The sequence below is a fragment of the Lissotriton helveticus genome, chromosome 1_2, assembly GCF_964261635.1.
Source record: "Lissotriton helveticus chromosome 1_2, aLisHel1.1, whole genome shotgun sequence".
NCBI classification, from domain to species: domain Eukaryota; kingdom Metazoa; phylum Chordata; class Amphibia; order Caudata; family Salamandridae; genus Lissotriton; species Lissotriton helveticus.
The window spans coordinates 364724270-364749909 of record NC_136058.1 but is presented as its reverse complement, the minus strand read 5'-3'; the positions used below and the strand labels follow the sequence as shown (position 1 = coordinate 364749909).

General features: G+C 47.6%; 1 protein-coding gene across 2 annotated transcripts in view; it reads left to right on the top strand.

Moving 5' to 3' along the window:
* Positions 1-25640, top strand: part of RNF20 (ring finger protein 20) — a 223437-nt gene that overhangs the window by 75026 nt on the left and 122771 nt on the right. For both annotated transcript variants that reach the window (XM_078672289.1, XM_078672296.1), the window contains exons 11-13: positions 2-137; positions 818-939; positions 22265-22608. In XM_078672289.1, the coding sequence (XP_078528415.1) occupies positions 2-137; positions 818-939; positions 22265-22608 (602 nt within the window). The remainder of the gene's footprint in view (position 1; positions 138-817; positions 940-22264; positions 22609-25640) is intronic.

Genomic DNA, 25640 nt, shown 5'->3' with positions numbered 1-25640 from the left:
GCGGGATGAGGTTACCTTACACAAAAAGCTCCGAACTGAGGTGATTCAGCTGGAGGACACCCTTGCCCAGGTGCGGAAAGAGTACGAGATGCTGCGGATTGAATTTGAGCAGACACTTGCTGCCAACGAGCAAGCTGGTATGTCCAGATCTAGGCTTCAGCACGTCTTGCCACGCATATCTCATGATGCCTTAGTTTTTCTGTTGTGGATCATCACAGATCTGCTCTTCCATGAAATGTTATCATCTCAGTAGAACACACAGCACATTTCGTAGTTTTATGTCCCTTTGGTAGTATTTCATGAACTGTTTTATTTACTGTGAGCCTGTCAACAATTGTCACTATAGTTAATGTACATGCAGGAACTGTGATACAGTGAAGACATGGTTATGTGAATGTGCCACAGGTCACAACATCAGAACTGGTGGTTTGTTGATCATTCTAATGGCCCACAGTTCTGCTTGGAATCTGACATACAGGACTTGTGAATGCATAAACCCATCGCTGAGTGGTTCTTTTTCTTGAGGATCTTCCCTTGCATAATTTTTATTTTGATCGACTATTGACTAATTTCAGGATGTTAACATTTGTTTTGCCTTCAGTGCTACTCAGCGTAAGGTTACATATCCCTCTTAAATATGTGATGTGGAACATTTCATGACACTGAGTGCACGTGTGTCTCCATGAATCTTACAGAAGCTTTTATTTGTTCATGCTATCAGTTTTACATCTTTGTGTGCTTTATGATCCTCTTGCCAAAGGTTTTGCGAATGCTGAGTCCAACCTTTGCAGATCTCCCTGTGTGTTCCCTGTTTCAGGTCCAATAAACAGGGAAATGCGACACCTGATAAGCAGCCTCCAGAACCACAACCACCAGCTGAAGGGAGAGGTGCTGAGATACAAGAGGAAATTGCGAGAGGCCCAGGGGGATTTAAACAAGGCAAGTATGGTATAGACTGAAACAGACCCACTGAGTCCCTTCATAGAGGAGAAGGCATAGACTATGGCTGTTAGAAACAGTGTGATTCAGGGGGATTTACGGAATGTAAGCAGGGTTGAAATACAGTACATGCTGAGAACTCGGGCACCAGGGGCAAAGTGCAGACCTGACCGGCCTAAAAGATCTCTGAAGATAACCAGAAGTAAAGCAGACTGTGACAGTTCAGCAGATTCAGAAGGGTAAGTTGATGGGGGAGAGTTGAGCTCATGAGGTCTTTGGAGTTGATTGCACTCCATTTCATTGGACAGAACTTGGGACGCATTCTAAGGTGGATGGACTGCGTGCTGGATATGGCTGCTGTCAGTGTTATGTGATTGCATATAGGCACTCTGCGCTGTTAACCTTACTTGCTTTTTTTCAGCATTGACGCTTAACTAGCTACGAAACATCAAGTGATGTAAACTACTGACTGTTATGAATGATACTACGATTAACTGTTGTCTATAGATGATGTAAACTAGCCAAGAGGCTAAACTCCAGGTTATAGAAATGGAATGAGCTGAGATGGGCCTAGGACCCATCTCTGGTGGCAGCAAAATCATAAATAAGAAGGATACAACTTTCAACCCTAAAATCCACAAAGCGATTATCCCAAAATACTCAGAGTGATATCACCAAATGGTCTACAGCCTTTGGGAGGGCTGCTAAAATGAGGCAGCTCGGCAAGAAGTATTGGGGCTCTCTTCTCTGGGAGCTGTTCTCTGGAAAGTGTGGGGATAGGTTCCTGACAGTGAATGAGGCAGATACTGAGTCCTATGACCTCATGAAGGACACCCTGATTGAGGTCTTTGGACTCACCACTGAAGAAAACAGGATCAGGTTCAGGGAGACTTGAGAAATGCAGAGTCAGAATTTTTCAGTGAAGTCACTAGGTGGCTGGTTGAAAGGCAGCTATGGCACGACTATGATGGGCTTTATAATGTAATTATGAAAAAGTATCTGTTGAGTAATTGTGTTCCTGAGAAATTACATCAGTACCTGGTAAACTTAGGTCTACTTTCTACCCAAGAGCTGGGGAAAAAGGCAGATTACTGGGTCAAGACAAGAGTGACCAAAACTACCACTGGTTGGGGGTGACCAGAGGAAAGAGGTTTGCTAAGCACCACCAAGGGAAAGATAGTAACTAGGCAAAAGATAAAAACAAAGAGACTTCTAAGGGCCTCCAAAAACTTGGGTAACAGGGTACGAACGGCGGTCCCAAGACGACTTTGTGCTCTGATTGTAAGACCAATGGGCACCAAACTGGAGACGTTGGCTGTCTTAACAAAAATAATTCCTCTAGTAAATGCAGTGGTAAGTCTCCAGACGGGATCCCAGGTGAGCCCTGACCATGTCAGAGAGCTTACTGAAACAACTTTAGTTTCAGAGGGTTTGGTGGATGTAGCTGCCATGGCTGTCTGGCCCAGTAACCTGGAGAAATACAGACAACAGCCACATATCAATGAGGTTAGAGTTGAAGCAATGAGGGATACAAATGTCACTATGGTGACTGAGAAACTGATATCTCCAAGACAATACCTGACTGGTGAGACATTCACAGTCCTGATAATCAGGCTAAGGTACATCGCATGTCATCCTTAGAATGGGAAGGGGTTACCGACCAAAAGAAGGTGGTGGAATTCTCTACAATACCTGTAGAATATCTACTAGGCAATGAGCTGGAGTCCTCAGCATGGGATGAGCTGGAAAGAAGGACCCAGGTAGCTATGCTGAGTATACCCGAATGGGTGCATGTAAAAACAAGACCACAATGCAAAACCCAGGATGAAAAGGAAGAGCTGGAGCCTTGAATAATGGACCAACCTTCCAAGAGAAAAGGCAAGAAGACTGTGAAACTAGCTTCTAAACAGACACCAACTCAGACTCTTTCTCCTTCGGGAGAAGACCTGTCAGCCCCAGAGGGAACTGAGCCACAGGAACATGGGCCTTGCACGGCAGAGCGCATGGGCCCAGGGTGACCCTCTAGGGAAGATGTGTGTCAGGGACAGATGACCTGTCCTACACTTTTTTATTACAAATCTTTTTATTGCTTTTACGGCACAGTTCCACAAATTAAATGTTATGTAGCACAAAACATTGTCAAACCAATACGCTGTTCTCAGAGACCATAGGACTCCACGATTCCTCTCACTTTATCCCAGCTCGACCCAAAACCTGCCCTAGTCTTGAAAACTAGAGAAAGCAGGCTCCTGATCAGGAAAAAGGAGATGTCAGTGGCTCCCACAGAACCTATTGGGAGGAGGGAACGCCTTTACACTGAGGCCAGAGACCCCAAACCTGGTGTCACTAGGAGAGTGGTAGTGCCTCAGTAGTATTGAGAGTTTCTCCTCACATTGGCTCATGACATCAGCCTAGCTGGGCTTCTTGGGCAGGCATAAACTTGAACTAGGTTAGTCACCCCCTTCAAATCGCCATGAATGTCTCAGAAGGTGAAGAAGTTTTGTATCTCCTGTGCCACCTGTCCAGCCAGTTGCGAGAGGTGGCCTCCCAAATCCCCCCTTAATTCCACTTCAAATGGTATGGGTTCCCCTTGAAAGGTTAGGGATTGACATGGTTGGTCGCCTAAACCCTCCAACTACATCATGGAACAGATTCATACGGGTAGTAGTAGATCATCTTACCAGGTACCCTGAGGCAATTCCCCTAAGGACTGCCACTGCTCCTGCAGTGGCTAGGGTCCTCATTGGAATCTTTCCCTGCGTGGGCTTTCCTAAGGAGGTGGTGTCAGACTAAGGTACATACGTCATGTCTGGCTACCTGAAACACATGTGGGCAGAATGTGGAGTGACCTATAAGTTCACTACCCCATACCACTTAAAACAAATGGTGTTGTTGAGAGATTCCGCAACAGCCATTACAACGTGGTACACTGGTACCACGTATAGCCTTCACAAAGCATTTTTTTAACAACGTACGTGGTAAAGGCCTATGGTGGTAACGGTACTTGCGTGGTAAAGGCTATTGGCGTTGTTAGAAGAGTGAAGGGATCCTTCCGCTTCCTTTCGAGGATGTGTGTGCATTGCCTCGTCAGGAAAAGGTAAGGGGTTTTGTTGACTTTATTTAAACGATCAGGGGGCCATGGGACAGATTTACGCTTCGGGATGGGGGCTGGGTATTTTTTAAAAGGGCTGGAGGCTAGGAGGGGATCGCGCAGGGTTCTAGATTTAGGGTTTAGGAAGGGTTGAGTATTTATTAACAGGGAGGGGGTAATGCTGGAGGTCTAGATTTAGGGTTTAGGGAAGGGTTGGGAATTTTGCAACAGGGAGAGGGGTCGCGCTGGGGGTCTAGATTTAGGGTTTATGGAAAGGTCTGGAATTTTTTAAGAGGGAGGGTTCGCGCTGGGGATGTAGATTTAGGGTTTAGGGACTGAGGGCAGAGGTTAGGGAAAACTTTTAACATGCCTTAGCCAGGCATGTCTTACATGAAAATGCATTGTGAAAACATGCTTGGTAAAGGATATACATGGTAAAGGCATTCACGTTGTAACGGATACGTGATAAAGGCATGTGTTACAACGGAATGCGTTGTTCCATCATACAACCGATCATGAAAAGTATGATGGATGGTCTCCCTGAAAAACTCAAAAGCAGATGGGATGTTTTTAGACCATGCCTGCTTTTTGCCTACAGGGAAGTACCACAGAACGGAGGAGATGTTTCCCCCTTTGAACTTCTGTTTGGTCATCCTGTCAGGGGACCATTGCGTCTAGTGAAGAAAGATTGGGAGAGACTTCTCAAAGAACCCAAGCAAGACATTGAGGACTATGTGCTTGGCCTTTGTTCCAGGATTGAAGAGTACATGGGAAAAGCTCTGGTATAACCAAAAGGCTGCACTGGTGGATTTCCAACTTGGGCAGGAGGTGTGGGTTTTGGAGCCTGAAGCTTCTAGGGCCCTCCAGGACAAATGGAGTGGACCCCACCCTATCCTAGAAAGAAATGGTGAGGTCTCCTCTCTGGTGGACCTTGGCTCTTGCAGGAATCTCAAGAGAGTCACACATGTAAACCGCCTGACAGGGCTGATGTGGCCATGCTTATGGTCACTGATGAGGATCAGGAAGAAGAGTGCGAGCGTTTCCCTGACCTCCTCTCCAACAGCCCCAAAGATGGGTCAGTAGATGGAATAATCTTGTCCGACATCCTCTCTACCCAACAGCAACCTGACTTCAGGCATGTACTGGAACAGTATGCTGCGCTCTTTTTCCTTAACCCTGGTTAGACTAACGTGTGTCCATGATGTGTCTGTCTGTCAAATGTAAACTGTATAGACAGTCTGACCAAATCAGGTAAAGCATCGGAGCTGAAGTCAGGAAGATGCTGGAGTTAGGGGTAACTGAGTCCTCTGAAAGTCCCTGGGCCAGCCCAGTGGCCTTAGTCCCCAAACCTCACCCCCAGGTAGCCTAATCTGACGTAGACATGACTTTTCTGAAGTGGCCATCATTGTGATGAAAAAACTTAGGAATTCTAGGACAGGGTTATGCTCACTTCCCACAGCAAGTGGTCAAATAGGGGGTGTATTGCAAGAGTCAGTAACCATTAGCTACTATCCTACATTCCCCTACCGCATCTAAATTCAGTTTTTAGGGGAGCCTTTGGCACCAGAAAATCAGATACTGGAGACCTGAAAGAAGACCGATTTGAAGACGGATGTAAAGAGTCGCAACTGCAGCAACTGACTTGGCACCAACCCTGCCGGTCTGCCTATAACAGTTGTGCCAAAAGATGACTTGTCCAAAGCTCGGGAGACCTGCCAGCACTTCACCTAGGAACCAAGACCTCCCATGAAGTAGCGAGCCTGCTGCCCAACATCGTGCAGGCGCCCCAAGATGCCTGAGAGGAGTTTGTGAGGTCCGAAACTCGATGCCAAAAGACACCACTGCACCTGTTGCTCCAAGCCGGAGTTGAAGTGGGCCAACGGTGCCATTGTTGTCCTCCAGCCCTCGAGAAACCAAGTCCTCCTTGGTTTCACCCCTGGTGAACTCTCCAACGTCGCCTGCAGCCTCTGCCCGCAGGCCTCCTATATCACGACTGCTCCCGGCAAGAAAAAAACGACGCCTACGGACACCTCTGCACCTGTCGCCCCTAAGCCTTGGAAAAGAGGACTAAAGGTATCCCTATGTCCACGATGATCGTGAGGCGTGAGCTTCCACTGTTGGTTCAGACGACTGGCCCCCCTCAGTCAAAACCTGCAGCCTTTTTACACCGTGACCAATCCCTCTATAGTAACATTGGGCACCCAACCCTGTTTTGCACCCCTGCACCCGGCTGCCGTAGCGCCGCTGGTGGTTTTGTCTTGGTGCTGCTTTAGACCTTCCACATCACTCACTGTAACTCCTGGAGACTAGTCCTGTACGTCGCTGTACTGCAACTGAATGCCGCACTTGCTTTTCCTCCCATAGTGCCATTTTCAGAAGTTGCAATGTTATCCTAATTGTTGACTTTTTAAATACAAAAGTCATTCTATTGAAAAACATACTTACCTGAACTAAATGATTCTGGTGCCCAAACAACGATGTTGAATTGTAGAAGGCCTAGAATGTGCTAATGCTGAGAAGGCCCGTCAATCAACCTGGTCATTTCCGTTCCGAGTGAAACCCTTGCAGCTGTGATTGTTTGTTCCTACGGGGAAGCGCAGACGCTTTCTTTCCCGCTGTGGATTCCGTGTACTTCACCATTTTTGCCTTGGCCAGGAATCGCGGTAATTGTTTTCACCGCTATTAGCCGTTTTACCTTGATTTGGTCTTCAGCGAGCCGGCCTTGTAGTTGCTGTAATTTCACACGAGGAGCCGGATTATTATGTTTTGCGAGTGACAGTGAAGTGGACGCTTTCCTTCCCGCATTTGGAGGTCGGGAAACCGCGACCTCAGCTGATATCGCCGCGGCGCTCACATTCTTCACCCAATTGTTGGGGGACTCAGAGCTCACGCTCCCTTTGCCTTTCTTACTGTGCCGGAAAGGTTCTCCTTTTGTTTCTGCCTGCAAAGAAGTCATTTGTAGGGAAGCGGTGAAGGTATTCATGTACGTGACATTCAAGGTAAGGTGTAATTACCTAGTGTGTATTGTGCTCTGAGCCAGAAGATACGTTTCCTGGATTTTTGTGTGTTCTGGTGGAACCCCTGCCTTCGCTGATAAATCATTCTCAGTTACCTGAAGTGGGCAGCTGGTAGGGATTTCATCTACTGGTCTGCGCCCTCTCTTTTATTTTTGGTTATTGAAGTACCACTCACCGGTTCTCTGTTCACTCTGAACTGCTGCTCATCTGTGCCTGACGAGGGATCTGTATCCCTAACTGCTGATTGTATCCCGCTTCTGCTGCCAGAGCTGACGCTCGTGTTCCTTTTGTGCCCCGTGGTGCGCCTCCCCTTGACTCGCTGGTGTGAGCGTGAGCTGCAATCTGCAAGCTCTGCCCTTCGCTCCCAGCTGGAGTCAGTAGGGTCGAGGCCAGGGTAAAAGAACTACAGCGCGTCAAGCCCGGGGGACTGCGAGGACCAGAAATCCCAGCTGGGGTCAGCTGGTTCCTCTTCCCCCAGGCGACACGCCCATCTGAGTCACAACCACTGACGAGGCAGGATAAAGCTTCGTGACACCCGCTTCGCGGGCGCCACTCACCGGTTCTCTGTTCACTCTGAACTGCTGCTCATCTGTGCCTGACGAGGGATCTGTATCCCTAACTGCTGATTGTATCCTGCTTCTGCTGCCAGAGCTGACGCTCGTGTTCCTTTTGTGCCCCGTGGTGCGCCTCCCCTTGACTCGCTGGTGTGAGCGTGAGCTGCAATCTGCAAGCTCTGCCCTTCGCTCCCAGCTGGAGTCAGTAGGGTCGAGGCCAGGGTAAAAGAACTACAGAGCGTCAAGCCCGGGGGACTGCGAGGACCAGAAATCCCAGCTGGGGTCAGCTGGTTCCTCTTCCCCCAGGCGACACGCCCATCTGAGTCACAACCACTGACGAGGCAGGATAAAGCTTCGTGACACCCGCTTCGCGGGCGCCACTCACCGGTTCTCTGTTCACTCTGAACTGCTGCTCATCTGTGCCTGACGAGGGATCTGTATCCCTAACTGCTGATTGTATCCCGCTTCTGCTGCCAGAGCTGACGCTCGTGTTCCTTTTGTGCCCCGTGGTGCGCCTCCCCTTGACTCGCTGGTGTGAGCGTGAGCTGCAATCTGCAAGCTCTGCCCTTCGCTCCCAGCTGGAGTCAGTAGGGTCGAGGCCAGGGTAAAAGAACTACAGCGCGTCAAGCCCGGGGGACTGCGAGGACCAGAAATCCCAGCTGGGGTCAGCTGGTTCCTCTTCCCCCAGGCGACACGCCCATCTGAGTCACAACCACTGACGAGGCAGGATAAAGCTTCGTGACACCCGCTTCGCGGGCGCCACTCACCGGTTCTCTGTTCACTCTGAACTGCTGCTCATCTGTGCCTGACGAGGGATCTGTATCCCTAACTGCTGATTGTATCCCGCTTCTGCTGCCAGAGCTGACGCTCGTGTTCCTTTTGTGCCCCGTGGTGCGCCTCCCCTTGACTCGCTGGTGTGAGCGTGAGCTGCAATCTGCAAGCTCTGCCCTTCGCTCCCAGCTGGAGTCAGTAGGGTCGAGGCCAGGGTAAAAGAACTACAGCGCGTCAAGCCCGGGGGACTGCGAGGACCAGAAATCCCAGCTGGGGTCAGCTGGTTCCTCTTCCCCCAGGCGACACGCCCATCTGAGTCACAACCACTGACGAGGCAGGATAAAGCTTCGTGACACCCGCTTCGCGGGCGCCACTCACCGGTTCTCTGTTCACTCTGAACTGCTGCTCATCTGTGCCTGACGAGGGATCTGTATCCCTAACTGCTGATTGTATCCCGCTTCTGCTGCCAGAGCTGACGCTCGTGTTCCTTTTGTGCCCCGTGGTGCGCCTCCCCTTGACTCGCTGGTGTGAGCGTGAGCTGCAATCTGCAAGCTCTGCCCTTCGCTCCCAGCTGGAGTCAGTAGGGTCGAGGCCAGGGTAAAAGAACTACAGAGCGTCAAGCCCGGGGGACTGCGAGGACCAGAAATCCCAGCTGGGGTCAGCTGGTTCCTCTTCCCCCAGGCGACACGCCCATCTGAGTCACAACCACTGACGAGGCAGGATAAAGCTTCGTGACACCCGCTTCGCGGGCGCCACTCACCGGTTCTCTGTTCACTCTGAACTGCTGCTCATCTGTGCCTGACGAGGGATCTGTATCCCTAACTGCTGATTGTATCCCGCTTCTGCTGCCAGAGCTGACGCTCGTGTTCCTTTTGTGCCCCGTGGTGCGCCTCCCCTTGACTCGCTGGTGTGAGCGTGAGCTGCAATCTGCAAGCTCTGCCCTTCGCTCCCAGCTGGAGTCAGTAGGGTCGAGGCCAGGGTAAAAGAACTACAGCGCGTCAAGCCCGGGGGACTGCGAGGACCAGAAATCCCAGCTGGGGTCAGCTGGTTCCTCTTCCCCCAGGCGACACGCCCATCTGAGTCACAACCACTGACGAGGCAGGATAAAGCTTCGTGACACCCGCTTCGCGGGCGCCACTCACCGGTTCTCTGTTCACTCTGAACTGCTGCTCATCTGTGCCTGACGAGGGATCTGTATCCCTAACTGCTGATTGTATCCCGCTTCTGCTGCCAGAGCTGACGCTCGTGTTCCTTTTGTGCCCCGTGGTGCGCCTCCCCTTGACTCGCTGGTGTGAGCGTGAGCTGCAATCTGCAAGCTCTGCCCTTCGCTCCCAGCTGGAGTCAGTAGGGTCGAGGCCAGGGTAAAAGAACTACAGCGCGTCAAGCCCGGGGGACTGCGAGGACCAGAAATCCCAGCTGGGGTCAGCTGGTTCCTCTTCCCCCAGGCGACACGCCCATCTGAGTCACAACCACTGACGAGGCAGGATAAAGCTTCGTGACACCCGCTTCGCGGGCGCCACTCACCGGTTCTCTGTTCACTCTGAACTGCTGCTCATCTGTGCCTGACGAGGGATCTGTATCCCTAACTGCTGATTGTATCCCGCTTCTGCTGCCAGAGCTGACGCTCGTGTTCCTTTTGTGCCCCGTGGTGCGCCTCCCCTTGACTCGCTGGTGTGAGCGTGAGCTGCAATCTGCAAGCTCTGCCCTTCGCTCCCAGCTGGAGTCAGTAGGGTCGAGGCCAGGGTAAAAGAACTACAGCGCGTCAAGCCCGGGGGACTGCGAGGACCAGAAATCCCAGCTGGGGTCAGCTGGTTCCTCTTCCCCCAGGCGACACGCCCATCTGAGTCACAACCACTGACGAGGCAGGATAAAGCTTCGTGACACCCGCTTCGCGGGCGCCACTCACCGGTTCTCTGTTCACTCTGAACTGCTGCTCATCTGTGCCTGACGAGGGATCTGTATCCCTAACTGCTGATTGTATCCCGCTTCTGCTGCCAGAGCTGACGCTCGTGTTCCTTTTGTGCCCCGTGGTGCGCCTCCCCTTGACTCGCTGGTGTGAGCGTGAGCTGCAATCTGCAAGCTCTGCCCTTCGCTCCCAGCTGGAGTCAGTAGGGTCGAGGCCAGGGTAAAAGAACTACAGCGCGTCAAGCCCGGGGGACTGCGAGGACCAGAAATCCCAGCTGGGGTCAGCTGGTTCCTCTTCCCCCAGGCGACACGCCCATCTGAGTCACAACCACTGACGAGGCAGGATAAAGCTTCGTGACACCCGCTTCGCGGGCGCCACTCACCGGTTCTCTGTTCACTCTGAACTGCTGCTCATCTGTGCCTGACGAGGGATCTGTATCCCTAACTGCTGATTGTATCCCGCTTCTGCTGCCAGAGCTGACGCTCGTGTTCCTTTTGTGCCCCGTGGTGCGCCTCCCCTTGACTCGCTGGTGTGAGCGTGAGCTGCAATCTGCAAGCTCTGCCCTTCGCTCCCAGCTGGAGTCAGTAGGGTCGAGGCCAGGGTAAAAGAACTACAGCGCGTCAAGCCCGGGGGACTGCGAGGACCAGAAATCCCAGCTGGGGTCAGCTGGTTCCTCTTCCCCCAGGCGACACGCCCATCTGAGTCACAATTATATACTACAACCGGGTCAACGCGTAGCGGGACGCGTGCGGGACCAAGCGCGGGGCTAAGCCCGGGCAAAGGGCGGGCCGTCTGTGGCCGTCCGGGGACGACCGAGGACGGGACGGGCCACCCCATTTACGCTTGGCCATTGAGGATCTACCAAACCTATACTCCGAAACCAATTCGTAAATACATCTTAAGTTTGACGGAAAAATTTTCTATTAGACATCTGAAATAAAGATCCTATAATTAAATAAAATCAACTGCGGCTAACATACCATTAATTAGACCTCTGATCCCAAATATGAGGGCTGTAAAAAAACTTCGCTCACGAACAATTTATATGAGGCGTATGGGGACTGAAACAGCTGTTAGAAAGACTGCAGATAAATCATTGAAACCTGGCCAAATTTCAAGTACTCCAGCTATAAACACGTATTTTTCTACCCTTTCTAAGAAAAAAACTGTATCTTCACTTTCAACTGAAAACCAAAATAAGCTAGAACCTTCTATAAATAAGGAAAATTACGATTCTCTACCTCTCTTCGTCCAGATTATTGACAATCAAGGACAGACAAAATCTGAAAGTAATTTGGCAAATATTTCTTTCACTGGGAAAGGCCAAAATCCTCCCGTAGATACGGCTCAAATAACCCCTATAATACCAATAAGTAAACAGGATTATGAGTTACCCTCTGATGTGTTTATAAGTATGAATATGAAGCCAGAACAAGATAAATCTGAAATAATATTGAGCCAAATACATCCTTTAACCAGCTCACCAGAAAAATCCCCTATCCTATACCCTAACCAGGCCAACTTTACTGATCCAATTTTTTCACATTTAACCTTTGGAAATACTACTTCTCCTCTCTCAAAGGCGCTTTTTACACTGCAAGAAATCTTGGAATCAGTGCTTACTCATCTTGGTCAAATTCTTGCTAATTCTGATGACACTTTGGACGTGCAAATAGGAATACTGAAATACTTGGTTGAGGAAAAAAAGAAAATATTCCAAAATAAATACATATCAAAAAAACCTGATTCACTCGAAACATTAAAAGATGAAGATCTTCAAAACAATGTAAATATAACTCCAAAACAGCGAGAAGCTAGTACACAAACGAATAACATAGCAAAAATTGTGACCAAAACAAAGGAACTAAGAAAGAAGAATAATCCTCTTATTACATATTCTCTTAAAAAATTGTTTAAAGAAGAATCGGAAACCATTACTGGAAATAGTAATAAGCATTTTCCTATCTTTTCGTACAAAGTGTCTAACAACAAGCAGGATCAGGGTATTAGGGACAACAAAGTAGAGCCATTGGGCGTTACTGCTGAACAGAAAAATAGTCAACAAGAACAGTCTGAAAAAAGAAATGAGAGGGAAAATGCTAGGGGGAAGAAGAAGAGAAAACCACTAAGGAGAATACAGAGGAAAAAAGGGAATAAACTGAAATTTCAAAAATTCACTCCCAAAATCTTGATGAACTCTTCAGAAATTCAAAAATCTCCGCTGTTAACACATCTGAACCCAAAAGCTGAAGAATTCTGTCCAGTGGTAGAATATAGAACAACAGAACGAAATTCTAAGGCTACTGAAGAAGCGAATAATATTATTACGCAACCATGGGAAGGAATTCCATCTAAGCACTTAATTATAGAGGAACTGTTTCCTATTGACAAGATGCCATTGAATCGCGGTAGAATACTGAATCTTTTACAAGAAATGCCACCTCTGATCTCTCTGACAAGCAATGAAATTGATCTAGTTCTCTTTCCAAATAAAGAGAATAAGAAACTAGCACAGGTATCCTTTTTTTCGCCAGTTCTGCCTGGAATCATACTCAGGGAGAAGGAAATTCTTCATAAAAACGGCTACGATGTAATATCCGTAGTGGAACCCACACCTACTAATAATTTAAACAAAGGTATCCTAGGACAAACTAACCGAAGAAACGAAATCACTAGTACACTCTGGGGAGAAATAGTATCAAATTCCACAAGAAAAGACTCGCTAAAAATACAAGTAAAGCAAGGTGAGAGGTCAGTATGGTCCAGGGATTTAAGACCTACCGATAATGAGAACTCAACAAAATCTTGGGCATGGTTATCAGAAACCTTAAATAGTAAAAAATCTGTTAAACCTCAAAAATATCAAGTTTAGCAAAGGTCTGACGCTACTGTCCTGGAATTTGGCTGGGAAGACGGACAAAAAAATGAAGTATGTAACTGAAATCCTCCCTGACATTATTGGTTTACAGGAAACGTGGAACATTAACCCTTTTAAACAAAAAGGATACTATGTATTTGAAACCTTGGCAAAAAGATCTAGAAGGGGCCATGCCAAAGGCGGTCTAGCAATCTTATTAAAAGAAGATTACTCTTGGTCACAGGAAATAATTAATACAAATACGGATAATTTACAATGCTTAAAGGTATCTCTTAAATCCCAAATATCAGCCACTTTTTTACTACTCTTCAACATCTATGCGCCTCCCAGCATCAACTGCGATCTGTTGTTTGAACGCCTAATGGAGACCATCTCTCAAATTATTGAAGACCAACTCAATTTGCCTTATATTATAATGGGAGACATGAATGCAAAAATGTCAAACTGCGAAATAAAGAAATGGGCTCTCCTCTTCAATGAGGAATCTTTGGAAACATCACTCCCTGTACTCCCAAAAGGAATGAAATCTGATAGGAGAGGTCGCGCATTATTATCATTTCTCCCAAGAATCAACGGGACAATTTTAAATGGTAATATACATGGTGATAAACCAGCATCGTATACGAGGCAGGGTAATGGATCTCCCTCTATCCTTGACTATTTCATATGTGGGATCGGAGAAAAAGATCGAATGAGTCAACTTTCGATCACATTCAATGAGGAAAGTGATCATGCTATCCTATGTCTATCAACTGAATGGATTGTACAAGCCACTTTCCAGTATCAGCCGATATTTCATCAAACCAAACTGGAAGTAAACGCAACGAGGGGCCGAATTTATTGGGGGACAGAAAATTTGGACCACGTGAGGCTATTGGTCTCCCAAACTAATCTGTTGACTACTACATACTCAGCTGATCTTATAAAGAACTTTGACTGCATATTAAATAGGCTGAAATATGCACTACAAAGTAAGTTAGAACAAACAAAATTAAGGAAAAGCAAACGAAGTAGTAAACATAAAAATTCAAATAAACCAGTCGTAAAACAAATCAACAGGTTGATACGTGCCCAGTTTTTGAATTTCTCATTTACAAATAAAAAGGAAATCAATAGATTAAAAAATCAAATACGACGAGAAAATACTAAACAGAAAAAACTGAAGCAGGACACCAATTGGATTGAAATCCAACAAGCAGCTAAACAAAAGAACCAGCGCAAATATTGGGCCCTGATTGCAATAATGACTAGAACCAAGAAAAAGTTAGAATCAACTCCTGTTACAGAAGAAGACTGGGAAATTTACCTTCGAGAGCTATATAGTCCAAACAAGTTGATTAATAATGGTGAGGCTGAAGTACAATGTTTGGGAAAGAATGACATAAAAATTAATAAAACGTCGGCAGTGTCTGTCTCTACGATCATAAGAAGGGCAAGAAGTACTGGTGCGTCGGGACCCGATCAGATACCTATCAAGGCCTATCAAATTGACCACAAAGAGTGGGGACGGCTGCTCTCGCCACTATTTAACTATATAATCGATAGTGGCAAAATGCCAATCTCCTGGAAGGGGAGTATAATTATCCCGATCTATAAAAAAGGAAAAAGAAGCATTCCGGGAAACTATAGGCAAATTGCCCTCATGGATGCTGTCGGGAAGATTTTTGCTGCAGAAATATTGGATAGGCTGAAAACTTGGGCATTTTCCCTGGGTTTAATCCCTAAGTTTCAGTCTGGATTTCGTCCAAACCATGCAGTGACTGACAATGTAGCGATCTTCCAAACCATTCTGGATAAATATGTATCAGGGAAAAAGCAAACCATCTATGCAGCGTTCATAGACTACTCGACGGCCTTCGATCGAGTAGATAGACCGACCTTGTGGTCAAAACTGAGAAGAATGGGCATACCGGAACAGCTATTGCTTTTAATAGTGAATCTTCACAGCGACACCTGGTGCCGTATCCAAATGGGAAGCGATAAGGGTCTATCAAGGGTATTTTGCACATCAAATGGCTTAAAACAAGGGTGCCTCTTGGCTCCAATTTTATTTTCTTTGTACTTAAGTGATTTACCATCCAAACTACAACAATGTTTAAGTACGCCGCCAAAGATAGCCAATGAGTATATTCACTCCCTGCTGTACGCGGACGACATTGTCTTGTTCGACCTAACACCATTCGGACTTCAAAATCTCCTAGACACTTTACATCAGTACTCCAGGAAAAATTTCCTAATCCCAAACATAAGTAAGACCAAAGTGGTTGCTTTCTCAAACCAGAAGAAAAGGGTGAGATACGAATGGAAGTTGGGAGGGGAGAAAGTAGAGCAGGTAAAGGAATATACTTACCTGGGCAGAATTTTTTCGCAAAACACGAGTAACAACAGTCAAATTGAACACTTAAAAAGGAAAAGTGACCTACATGCTGGGGCTTTGTCCCGCCTATATTCTGCTACTGGACATAGGCACTTTTCAGCACTAATTCAAGTTTATCGAGCGAAGATTCCGCCGGTCATTTCCTATGCTTCGGAATACATTCCTATTAATCAATGGACATATATGAACTTAATTGAAGGTAAAATACTAAAAAACTTACTGAAGATCTCCACATCTACTCCAGTACAGGCGTTGAGACTGGAATGTAACATCACGAGTGCCTATGCTACAGCTGTAGCTAGTATCATAAGGTGGGCTTATAACCTTCTCCACTCTAAAGAAGGCACTCTCCGAAGTTTACTAAAAACTGAGACATTTAACATCGGTTCTACCAATCTCACTTTTTCAAAAAACATGCGAGAGGCCTTTCAGCTTGCTAAAGTAAGTGTGGAAATATTGTCTACATGGTCTCCAGCCCAACTCAAACTATTTTTAAAAAAATTCACCCCTAAATTGAGTTATGACATTGACCACTCACATTGTGTTAGTTTATCTTTGTATAAGACCTATGCAGACTCCCATGAATATAAGCAATATCTGCCCTATCTAGACTATACCCTCATACACGGTGCAAGGCGCGCAATTATGATGCTGCGTCTGGGAACCCTTCCTGTACTAACTTTTATCTCTTCCTGGAGATCAGATAAGACAGCTTTATGTACCTTTTGTCAAGGGGGCAATCAGAATTTGGAACATCTTCTTTTTATATGTCCTAATACAGTAATTGTGAAGGCAAGGTTATTATGTCTTATACCCATTTACCGATCATGTAGGATCGTAAACTCAAAGGACTTTTTATTAATTTGTAAAAACCCCCCAAATGAATATGTTTGCTATAGAATTTTTAAGTTTTTGAAAATTTCATTGAAAATGTATTAAATGAGAATGTATAATGTATATATTTTATTTTGTGGTCCTCAATAGAGTACCGTTACAAATAAACTTTTTTTGACTTGACTTGGTGCCCAAACAAATATAAAGATACCTGTTATTTTTATGAATTGGTGTGGAGCTCCTTATTTAGTCGTGTCTCATTTATTGACTGTTGTCTGTATTTGCAGATGTCCTGCACTCCTCTCTGACAAGCCTAAGTCTGCTCGACCACACTACTCCCTAGAAGAGCACCTTAGGATTGCTAGAGCAAGGCCCTGTTCACTCATAAGAGAACCCCTGGTCTCTTTGCATGATATATTTAATTTTGATATATCATATAAAGAGCAAGCTTTCAAGAGGTAGAAGCACCAAATACACCCAACACTAGGTCTCTGTGGTCCTGTTCTTTTAAAACGTCCCAGTATAGGGTTTTCTGTGATTGCTTTGCAGCAAGCAGTGAGAAAATGTTGTTTAACGATATGGCTTAGGATGTTCTATAACACCAAATACAAGATGCATGGAAGCAGCTTCTAAACATATGACTGTAACCATTCAGCATTTGTTGAGCACGGTCTCTCAACTCTGAGGGTATCTGTACACTGGGGTGCGAGTTCTCTGTCAAAAAGCCAGGTCTTGGGCAAATGGCAGGAAAAAGGAAAGAAATGAGCAGAAAAAGGCAAAACATAGGGTAGAAAAACGAGCAGAAAGGGCAAAACTGAGGGCAGAAGAACAGGCAGAAAAAATTAGTAGACCAGGCAAAACAGAGCAAGAAATGAGCAGAGGAGGTACAAACAGAGGGCAGTATATTGACATGCAGCAGAGGGTAGCGAACTGCTGGCAAGCTGGACAGGAGAAGTGTCAATGTGGAGCTGGCACAGGACCTGCAAAATGGGGTCGCGCTGTGGCCTCCTTTAAGTTGGTCCGGGGGAAGGGTGGGTCCCTGGGTGGGTGAGGAGGAAAACAGCAGGATGAGGGTGGAAACTACTAACAAAAGGCAAAACAGGGGGCAGAAAAACAAGCAGAAAGAAAGGTAAAACAGAGGGAAGAAAAGCAGAATAAGGTACTAAACTTGTTAAAGTAAAACATAGTTTTGATAATTTATACCTGTGCTCTACCCCATGGTAGGTGTGGAACAAAGCAGAAAGACTTAATTTAGGAAAAGTTGTAAAGAATTTAGCAGTACCAACCAGTTAAAAACCAGCTGAGAAAAATTTAATGAGTTAAAAAAAATCCAATAAGTGGAATCGGAGATATTTATATTTGTAAAGGTTTAAGTCAAAAAGTGCCAATAAAAAGTTAAGTGCCAGTCAGTCTGTATTTATACTTGACTCAGAACTAGGCAGGACTTAAGACTGACCACAAGGGAATGTAGGTCAGATACATCAAGTGGGGTTGTCCCAGTCAAAGATTTTATCTCTGAAAAGAAAGTCAAAACCCTTCTACAGGGTAAGTTTGCTGGCTGTATCTGCCAAAGTCCTCTTGAAGCGTTATAGCTACTAGGCAAGGACCCAATGAAGCTGTTGGTTTTGGCAGGAAAAGCTCAGAGCAGGAGAAATTAGAATTTCGTTGCCACAGAAGTTCTCGCGTTGAGCGGATACTGTTCACCCCTTCTCCTGGTCAAGGTTTTTACCTTCTTTTTAATGGAGCTCAAAATCCTTTAGCGGGGCAAGCCTGAAGCTGGATCTGAAGAAGTTCCTTTGAAATTTGACACCTTTGCCATTAGTTTAGGTTGACTCTCCAGAGGTCTTGGAAGTCCAAGCGATTTCTAAGACTTAACTTTTCTGAGTTTCTGAAGCAGCTTTTGGCCGCTTGTAAGACTCCCAGGACCCAAGGAACTGTGCTTAAGTGCCAGGACCCACTCAGGCAATTTCCACCAGAGTTCAGTTCAGATCCAGTTGCTACAGGTCTGCTGGGCATTTCAGGAAAAAGGCCTCTTGCAACTGGGAAGTCGCCAAATTTACCTTTAAGTCCACTTCTTAGTCCTTTATAGAAGGTGGGAACAGGTTTAGCCCTTCAGGTCTGCTCATGGCTCGCAAACAGCAGGTCCAGTCCTCTTATATTTTTCTGCAGGTCCAGAGACTGTTCTGGTGAGCTTTGGATGAGGTGCCAGCTTTGTAGGCTTCACTAGCCAGTGGATGGGGGTGACTCATGGATACTCCTTATCCAATGAGAAAAACCTTTCCAATTTTGCAGCACATCTTGTTTCACCTTTGTAGGGAGCTGGCTCTGTATATGGTATACCACTAGGTGGTTATACCGTGCTCAGAGTCCAAAGATACCCTAGAAGTGTACAGGGCGCAATATAAACACAAAGTGCTCTTATTAGTGGCAGTGTGGGATACTAGCCTTAGGCCAAACACTGAGGAGTAAAATGCATTTATTGCACACACATTGACCAATAACAGACACACGACTAAAAAAGGAGATCCACACCAATTTTATAAAAATACGCTTTTTTAAGTTTTATTTTAAGACCAAGATCTTCGCCAAAAGGCAAGTACATTTTTCAGGAAAAATACTTTAGTCTTTCAAAAGTCGACAGTGCAATTTTTAGACAGTTCAATGCAATCCTGTAGAGGAAAACAACAATGAGGTTTAATGGGTAAGTACCCAACTTACAGTTCCAGTCTTCAGGGTTTAAGATCAGCAGAGGGCAAGGGTCAGGTAAGCACAAAGTCTGCACCACCAGCGGACGGGGCGGCCGGGTGCAGAGTTCAAATTCAGAGATAACCCCAATGCATTTCAATGGAGACTGGCAGTGCTTGAAGCCAGTAGATCAGTTGCAGGGGCCAAGCTTTGGGGGTTAGAGCAGGCACAGGGGGTTGGGGTGGGCACAAGACAGCACCAAACATACACCACCAGCGGCACAGGAGCGGCCGGATGCAGGTTGCAAATACAGCATGGGGTGCCCAGTGCTATTTAATGGAAAACATGGTTATACAAACAGGCTACAGGTGTCACACCGGAGGCTGCAGAAAGGAGACCAGGGACAGCAGAGGTAAGTTGAGGTGTTGAGGGTCGTAGGGACACCGTCTGTTCAGCTCACCAAGGCTTAGGTACTTCGGGTGCAGGGGTGTCCTTTAACGTCGGATTTTTCTTACCGGAGCCAGTCATGGTTGGGCGGAGCCTCCAGATTCAGTCTGCAGGCGGCTTCGCGGAGTCCAGGTAAAGTCAGCCACGCTGGACATGAGGTGAGAATCGCTGAGAACCTGTTCTAGATCGGTGGGCCACCTGGACTCGGGCCGGAGGCGTCCGGTGCAGAGTGGACAGGACTCGCTGTTCTGTAGGGCACCAGAGTCTTTTGTGTAGGTTTCTTGGGGACAGATCCGCTGTCCTCAGGAGTTCTGGTCTTTGTCAAAGGGCAGAAAGTCTTCCTTGCGTTCAGGCTGGCTGCAGGACAGGTGTTGTTTTCTGTTGCAGGGTTTTTCGAAGCTGGAGACAGCCTGGTAGGGCTGGGGCCAAGTCATTAGGTGTCCTCAGGCTTCGCTGCAGGACGTCTTCTTCGTCCTTCTTCTTAGGTTGGTAGGAACTGGTTTCAGGGTCTGATGGACCCTCTTAAATACTAAATTTAGGGGAATTTTAAGGGATTTTCAGGTAGAGCCAATGGCCACCCTACCTGAGGTGACTACATCCTCAATTATGCCACCCTCCTGTGGAAGTGGGCATAGTCCTAGCCCTGATTGGAGGTGTCTCCCCATCTCCAAGATCACAAGGACTGAGAAGTTTTCTTGCTGGTTTTCCCACCCAAATTGGGAGAGTAAACCGGGCGCTGCCATCTGCTGCTAGCAGCAGAGGCTGGGGGTCGCATTACATTGGTGGCAGGCCTGTGAAGCTTACCTCCCGAGCACTGTGCTCATCTTGGGAGTGGAGGTGTGACACCTGTGCCCAGAATATGCATTGTTTCTGGTCTCAGAGAGCAGAGGCTCTCAACCAGGGGTCCAGAAACATGTCTGATGGTGTCTGGCTGCCTAAAGGGTTGGTAGGTTTTCAGGGGACATCTCTGAGGTGCCCTCTGAATACATGGTCCAATAAATCCCACACTGGCATCAGTGTGGGTTTATTGAGAGGAGTAGTTTGGTACCAGAGAAGCCATCATGGTGCTGGGGAACTCGAGATGTTGACTTTCCAGCCCATGTACTCTCTGTGGCTTCCCTGGTACTTACAGTATTTTAGAATGGACTTAAATATTGTGTGGGCATATCTGCTCACGCAGATATGCCCACAGCTGTGGTATAGTGCAATCTGCCTTAGGGCTGAAAGGGCTGCTAGAGTGGTGAGTTACCTATACATTAGACAGTGTGCCATGTCGGCTTAGTCGCTTTGTCTGCCCCAGGCCATGTATGCTGCAGTGGCAGTCTGCAGGGCCTGGGTGAGGGGTCCCAAGGGGACCTTCTTCTGTCCCAATGCCCTTGGTACCCAGGCACCATTGACTAGGGACTTACAGGGGGGCCTGAAGGGCCAATAGTAGAATAGATTTAGGGAAGAAGCACTGGCACAGTGGACCTGGTAGGCAGGGACCCTGTGCACTACAATCGAAACTACATCAAATACCAGGCAAAAAGTGGGGGCTAACTATATCAAAAGAGACGCTTTTTCACAGCCTTACTGCAAACTATCCCACAGTGCCCTATTCCAAAATGGCAGAAATCAGCCACCACTGAATCGAATTTGCAATAAACAACAATATGGGTCTATCCATGAGTGAAAGAAGTATGCCTTTGTTGGATTGGTTGTTACTGTTTAGTACAGACATTGAAATCTATTAGTTACACCTAATATTTAAATGAGTGACACAGACCGGTGTGCTCTAGTTTAGTTTTTACAAGAAATTCCAAGTTCTGGTTTGCTGGATGTTACCAATAGAACAAATATATTTGCATATTTAGTTCACACTCAGTTATAAATTACGTAAAATGACCTACTATCATTTAAAAGAGGCTTCTGATACTTCATAAATGCATATTTTTATCCATTAGATGAGTAACACTCTGCAATTAATGTTATATTTTACTGAGCTGTGCAGTGCTGTAAGGGATCAGATATATTTTTATACCGATCCATGTGACAACACCACTATCGTCTTATAAACAAAGGTCACCACAGATACTGTGTGTGCATTGGAGAATCAGTGGGATGTTACAGTGGGGCTGCTGATGAGGGGACCTTATGCCGGAACTAGAGGTTTCATGTATGTGCATAAAAGAGGGATTCTGGCTGGTTCTAGACTTGTTAAGTGTACGAGGCGTGGGACTGATATCATGTTAAATTAGTTGTAACTTGGCACTTCTAGTAGAGTGACTTCAGAGGACTGTAAACAAGACAGCTATCACAGAAGTAGTGCTAAATAGGGTGGGATTTTATATTTCTAGAACTATGAGGCTTGCAGAGATGTACGGGACTATATATGTGTTGGATTAACGATCTGTTATCCTGCTCTAATTGTTACTCTCTATTTCTGCTTTTCCTCTTTCTCTCTCTCTCTTTTTATTTTACTTGTCTCTTTTTCCCCTTCTTGCCATTTCTTCATCTTCTCTCATTGCTTTACTTGCCTTAGTTCCTTTTGTCTTTTTTTCCCACAGCACTTACCAATCTGTCTTTTCTTTTCTACCTTTTTTCATCAACCGCCTCCATCTCTCTCACTTCTGTTATTTCCCTTCTTCCATTTCTTAATCAAGCCACCAGTGCCCTTTCCTCTTTTCTCTCACTGTTTTTCCTTTCTGTCCTCCTGTATTTCATTCATATTAAATCCCCTCTTGGCTCTCACACATGTAGTCTTTGTCATTCTCTCACTTGCACAGATCCGTCAGCGTAGCAACAGTCAACTTCTGCAATCCCAGTCCAGCACGGAAGATGTGAAGGAGGAAGCACTTGAGATCAAGGCAGACCCGGATGAGCCCTTCACAGCCCCTGGGGCAGCAGCCAAACCTTCTGATGATGTCCCTGAGGTGAAAGTGAAGGAGGAAGACCGTGATCGGGACAAGCGGGAGAAGGAGCGTGAGCGGGAGAAGGAGCGGGAGAAACACCGTGAAAAGCAAAAGGAGCCAGATAAGGACAGGGAGTCGTCTTCGAAGGAAAAGAGCAAACATGAGGACGGGAAGAGGCGGGAGGCTGATGTCATCAAGCAGCTGAAAGCGGATCTTAAGTGAGTATTGCGGGGGCTGGGCAATTTAGTTCATTAATATCGTCCTCAAGGGCCTTGAATTTTGCAGGTGTCACAGGACTAAAGTGAGTGGAGTCTGTAATAGTGATGTCATCTCTGGAATATAAATTGATTTTGTCTGAATCATACAGTTCCTTCTTGGTTCAGATTGCAAAATTGTGCATTTCCCTCAAATAATTACAGAATAGTCAGTCTTTGAGTGATTCCAGCAAAATGTATTTGTTTCCAGGTCAAGGTTAGCAGTACGCTTTAGGTCGTAGATACCTGCTGCAATGGTATACAATTCTGTAGAAGTCCTGTCCATCAGCCAGTAAATATTTATATGATAGAGAAATCTAGCCGCAGATTCCTTAACTTAGAATATCCCCAGGTGTCAGACTGGATCCGGAAAACTTTTTCCTCAGCAATACCTCTGCACGCCGGGGGACGGTGTTGCCTGGCTCCGTCCTGAAGTCATCCATGGAAGTGACGTCAATGCTGCCATATAAGACCCCTAGGCGTGCTGACATCCGTTTTCTTCTTTTCCATGTCCCAACGCGGATCCGGAGCTAAGTGGTTCAACTTGCCTATTTTCAGGCCTTCGTGATGCCTTTCGCCTCTGGAACAGTGTGCCGATGCCTGGGGGCTTCAAATCGTGTGCGTCCTGCTTGCGGCAGATGTCGGCGACGGATCCACTCGAGATCTGAATGTGGTGAGCACCACGACTCAGCTGAGTGCAACGCCTGCCAGCAGCTGAAGCCGAAGTCCCTGCCGGAACAACGGATGAAACTGTTGTCTGCCTGGATGTCCCGGTCGGAGTCTTTGCCGCGCTGGCTGCCGTCCCCAGTGGAGGGCTCCAAAAGGCGCAGCTCTTCCTCACACGCTGAGGTCGCTCCTCGGGACAGATCCTGGAGTCGTTTGCGTGGACGTTGTTCGCCTGCCTCCGGTAAACACCGGAAGAAGTCACGGAGGATGTCTACCTCGCACAAGCGCTGGGGTCCGCCGCTCTCAGTCTTCACCAGACGTGAGCCCTCAGGAGTCGGCCCCCGCCTATCCACCGTTTCTTGTGCTGGGGCAACTCGAACCCAGATGCAAGCCTATTCTAGGGCTTTCCAGGCCTTCTTTGGGTCACCCCCTCTTCCTGGTGTGCCTTCGGGCCCCACACTGGGGGTAGGGACTAAGGTACGGGGTTCGCCAGCGGGGCCGACTGAGGGTCTTGACTCCGGTTCCGGAGTTGCTGCGACATCGGGACTCGGCCCGGATGGCCATCCCACTCTGACGTCCAGCCCTCCTGATGCATCTTCGCACAGTCCTGCGGGGCTTCCTGCGTCATCGCTGGATGTGGCTGCAGCGCGGAGTTCGACTCCGAGTCGACTTCGTTCCTCCCCGCCAGCTCTGGCCTTGGTGGTGGCTGAGTCGATGCCGGTCTGACACCGGGTGGTTGAGCCCTCTTCCGACGCCATCGGTTGTCCCTCTATTGGAGGACGTGACCCCAGTGTGCTCCCCGCCCACACAGGTGTTCCCATGCGCCACAGAACAGAATCCCATGGGGCACTGGCTGGCCTATTTCTCTGCAGGGCCGCTGTCGTTTGGGCGGACGGATTAGACTGCAGCCATCCCCAACGGATGCTGTCTCCACCTCGGATGGCCACGGACCCCGTGGGGATTTTGCGCGGGCAGTTAGTAGGGCTGACCCTGTCTTACACATCCAGCCGCCCTCTGTCTCCCTGCCTTTGGATCCTTTGTTGGATCTTCTTCACCAGGGCTCGGTGGATGTGGAGCCTCTTTTGCCTTTTGGCAGGTCTTTTATGATGTCCTTCTGGGGACTTGGGCCAGACCCTCGTCTGGTGACCCCGTTGCCCATGCTGTGGCCCATTGCAACCGACCGGCTCCAGATGACCCTGCCTGTTTGTCTCTTCATCCTAAGGCTCATGGACCGGTAGTCCAGGCTGCGCTTCCTTCCTCTCCTCCACCGTTGCTTCCTCCCACTTGGGAGTCTAGGTGGTTGGAGTCATGTGGCCTCAATGTTTTTGCATTCACCAGTTCCGGCCTTTGTTCCCTCAACACGATCTGCGTGTTTGCTTGGGCTACTTCTCCCCTTTGGGACTCTTCTGAGCTTCTCCTTCCCTCCTTGCCGGAGGGCCCCCATGCTGACCTGCTCCAGCTGGTTCGGGATGGCTGCGACATGGCGCAGTTTACCAACCCGTCGGCCGTGGACACCACTGACTCAGTGAGTCGCGCTATGGCCAGCTCAGGCGCCCTGCGTCGTCATGCTTTGCTACGCGATGGAAGTTTCCCTGAAAATGTTCGGGAGCGACTCAGAGATCTGCCCTTTGATGGGGCCCATTTGTTTGACGACCATGCCGAATCGGCAGTACAGCGTCTCTTTTCAGGATTTCGTTGACTTCCTGGGGTTTAGTCCACTATGGTGGATCTATGTTTTCGTGTGACGGTGTTGTGACGGTTTTTTCTGTTTATGTCTTTGGGTCCAAGAGGTTTGTCCCATAACGATTGTGTGGTTGTTCAGCCAGAGGTTTTTTCCCTTACTTTACTGCAGCTGGGCCAGCTGTTTGTGTTTCTATTGACCTCTGCCTATGAGCTTGTCTTAAGAGGTGTCCCTTGCTTTCATAGGGATGTGACGTACACTTTGTTTGCTATTGTGTAGCTTTTCCGTGCCAGGAAGTTTTGGAGGCTCCTGTGGAGCTCTCTTGCTATTATCAACACCCCCTGGGGATTTTTTCCCATGGTTATGCTGTATCTCCCCTTGTTACATGCTTCCTGCTGTGGTGGAACGTACCCTCGGTTGAGTCCCACGGACTGTCATGGTCCTCTCCTGGTGCTTCTGTATCGCTGCCTTCGGTTGTTCTGTGGCATTCTCAGGCATCTGTGGACGCAGTTGGCTCTGGTGTCTTGTTGGGGCTCTGCCGTTTCCGACTCGCCCCAGAGGGGTTTTCTCGTCCCCCCTGCCTTGCTTTGGCTCCTATTCTGCCTTCTTTCTACCCTAAGCGCCGTTGGCGGTCTTGGCCATTGGCACG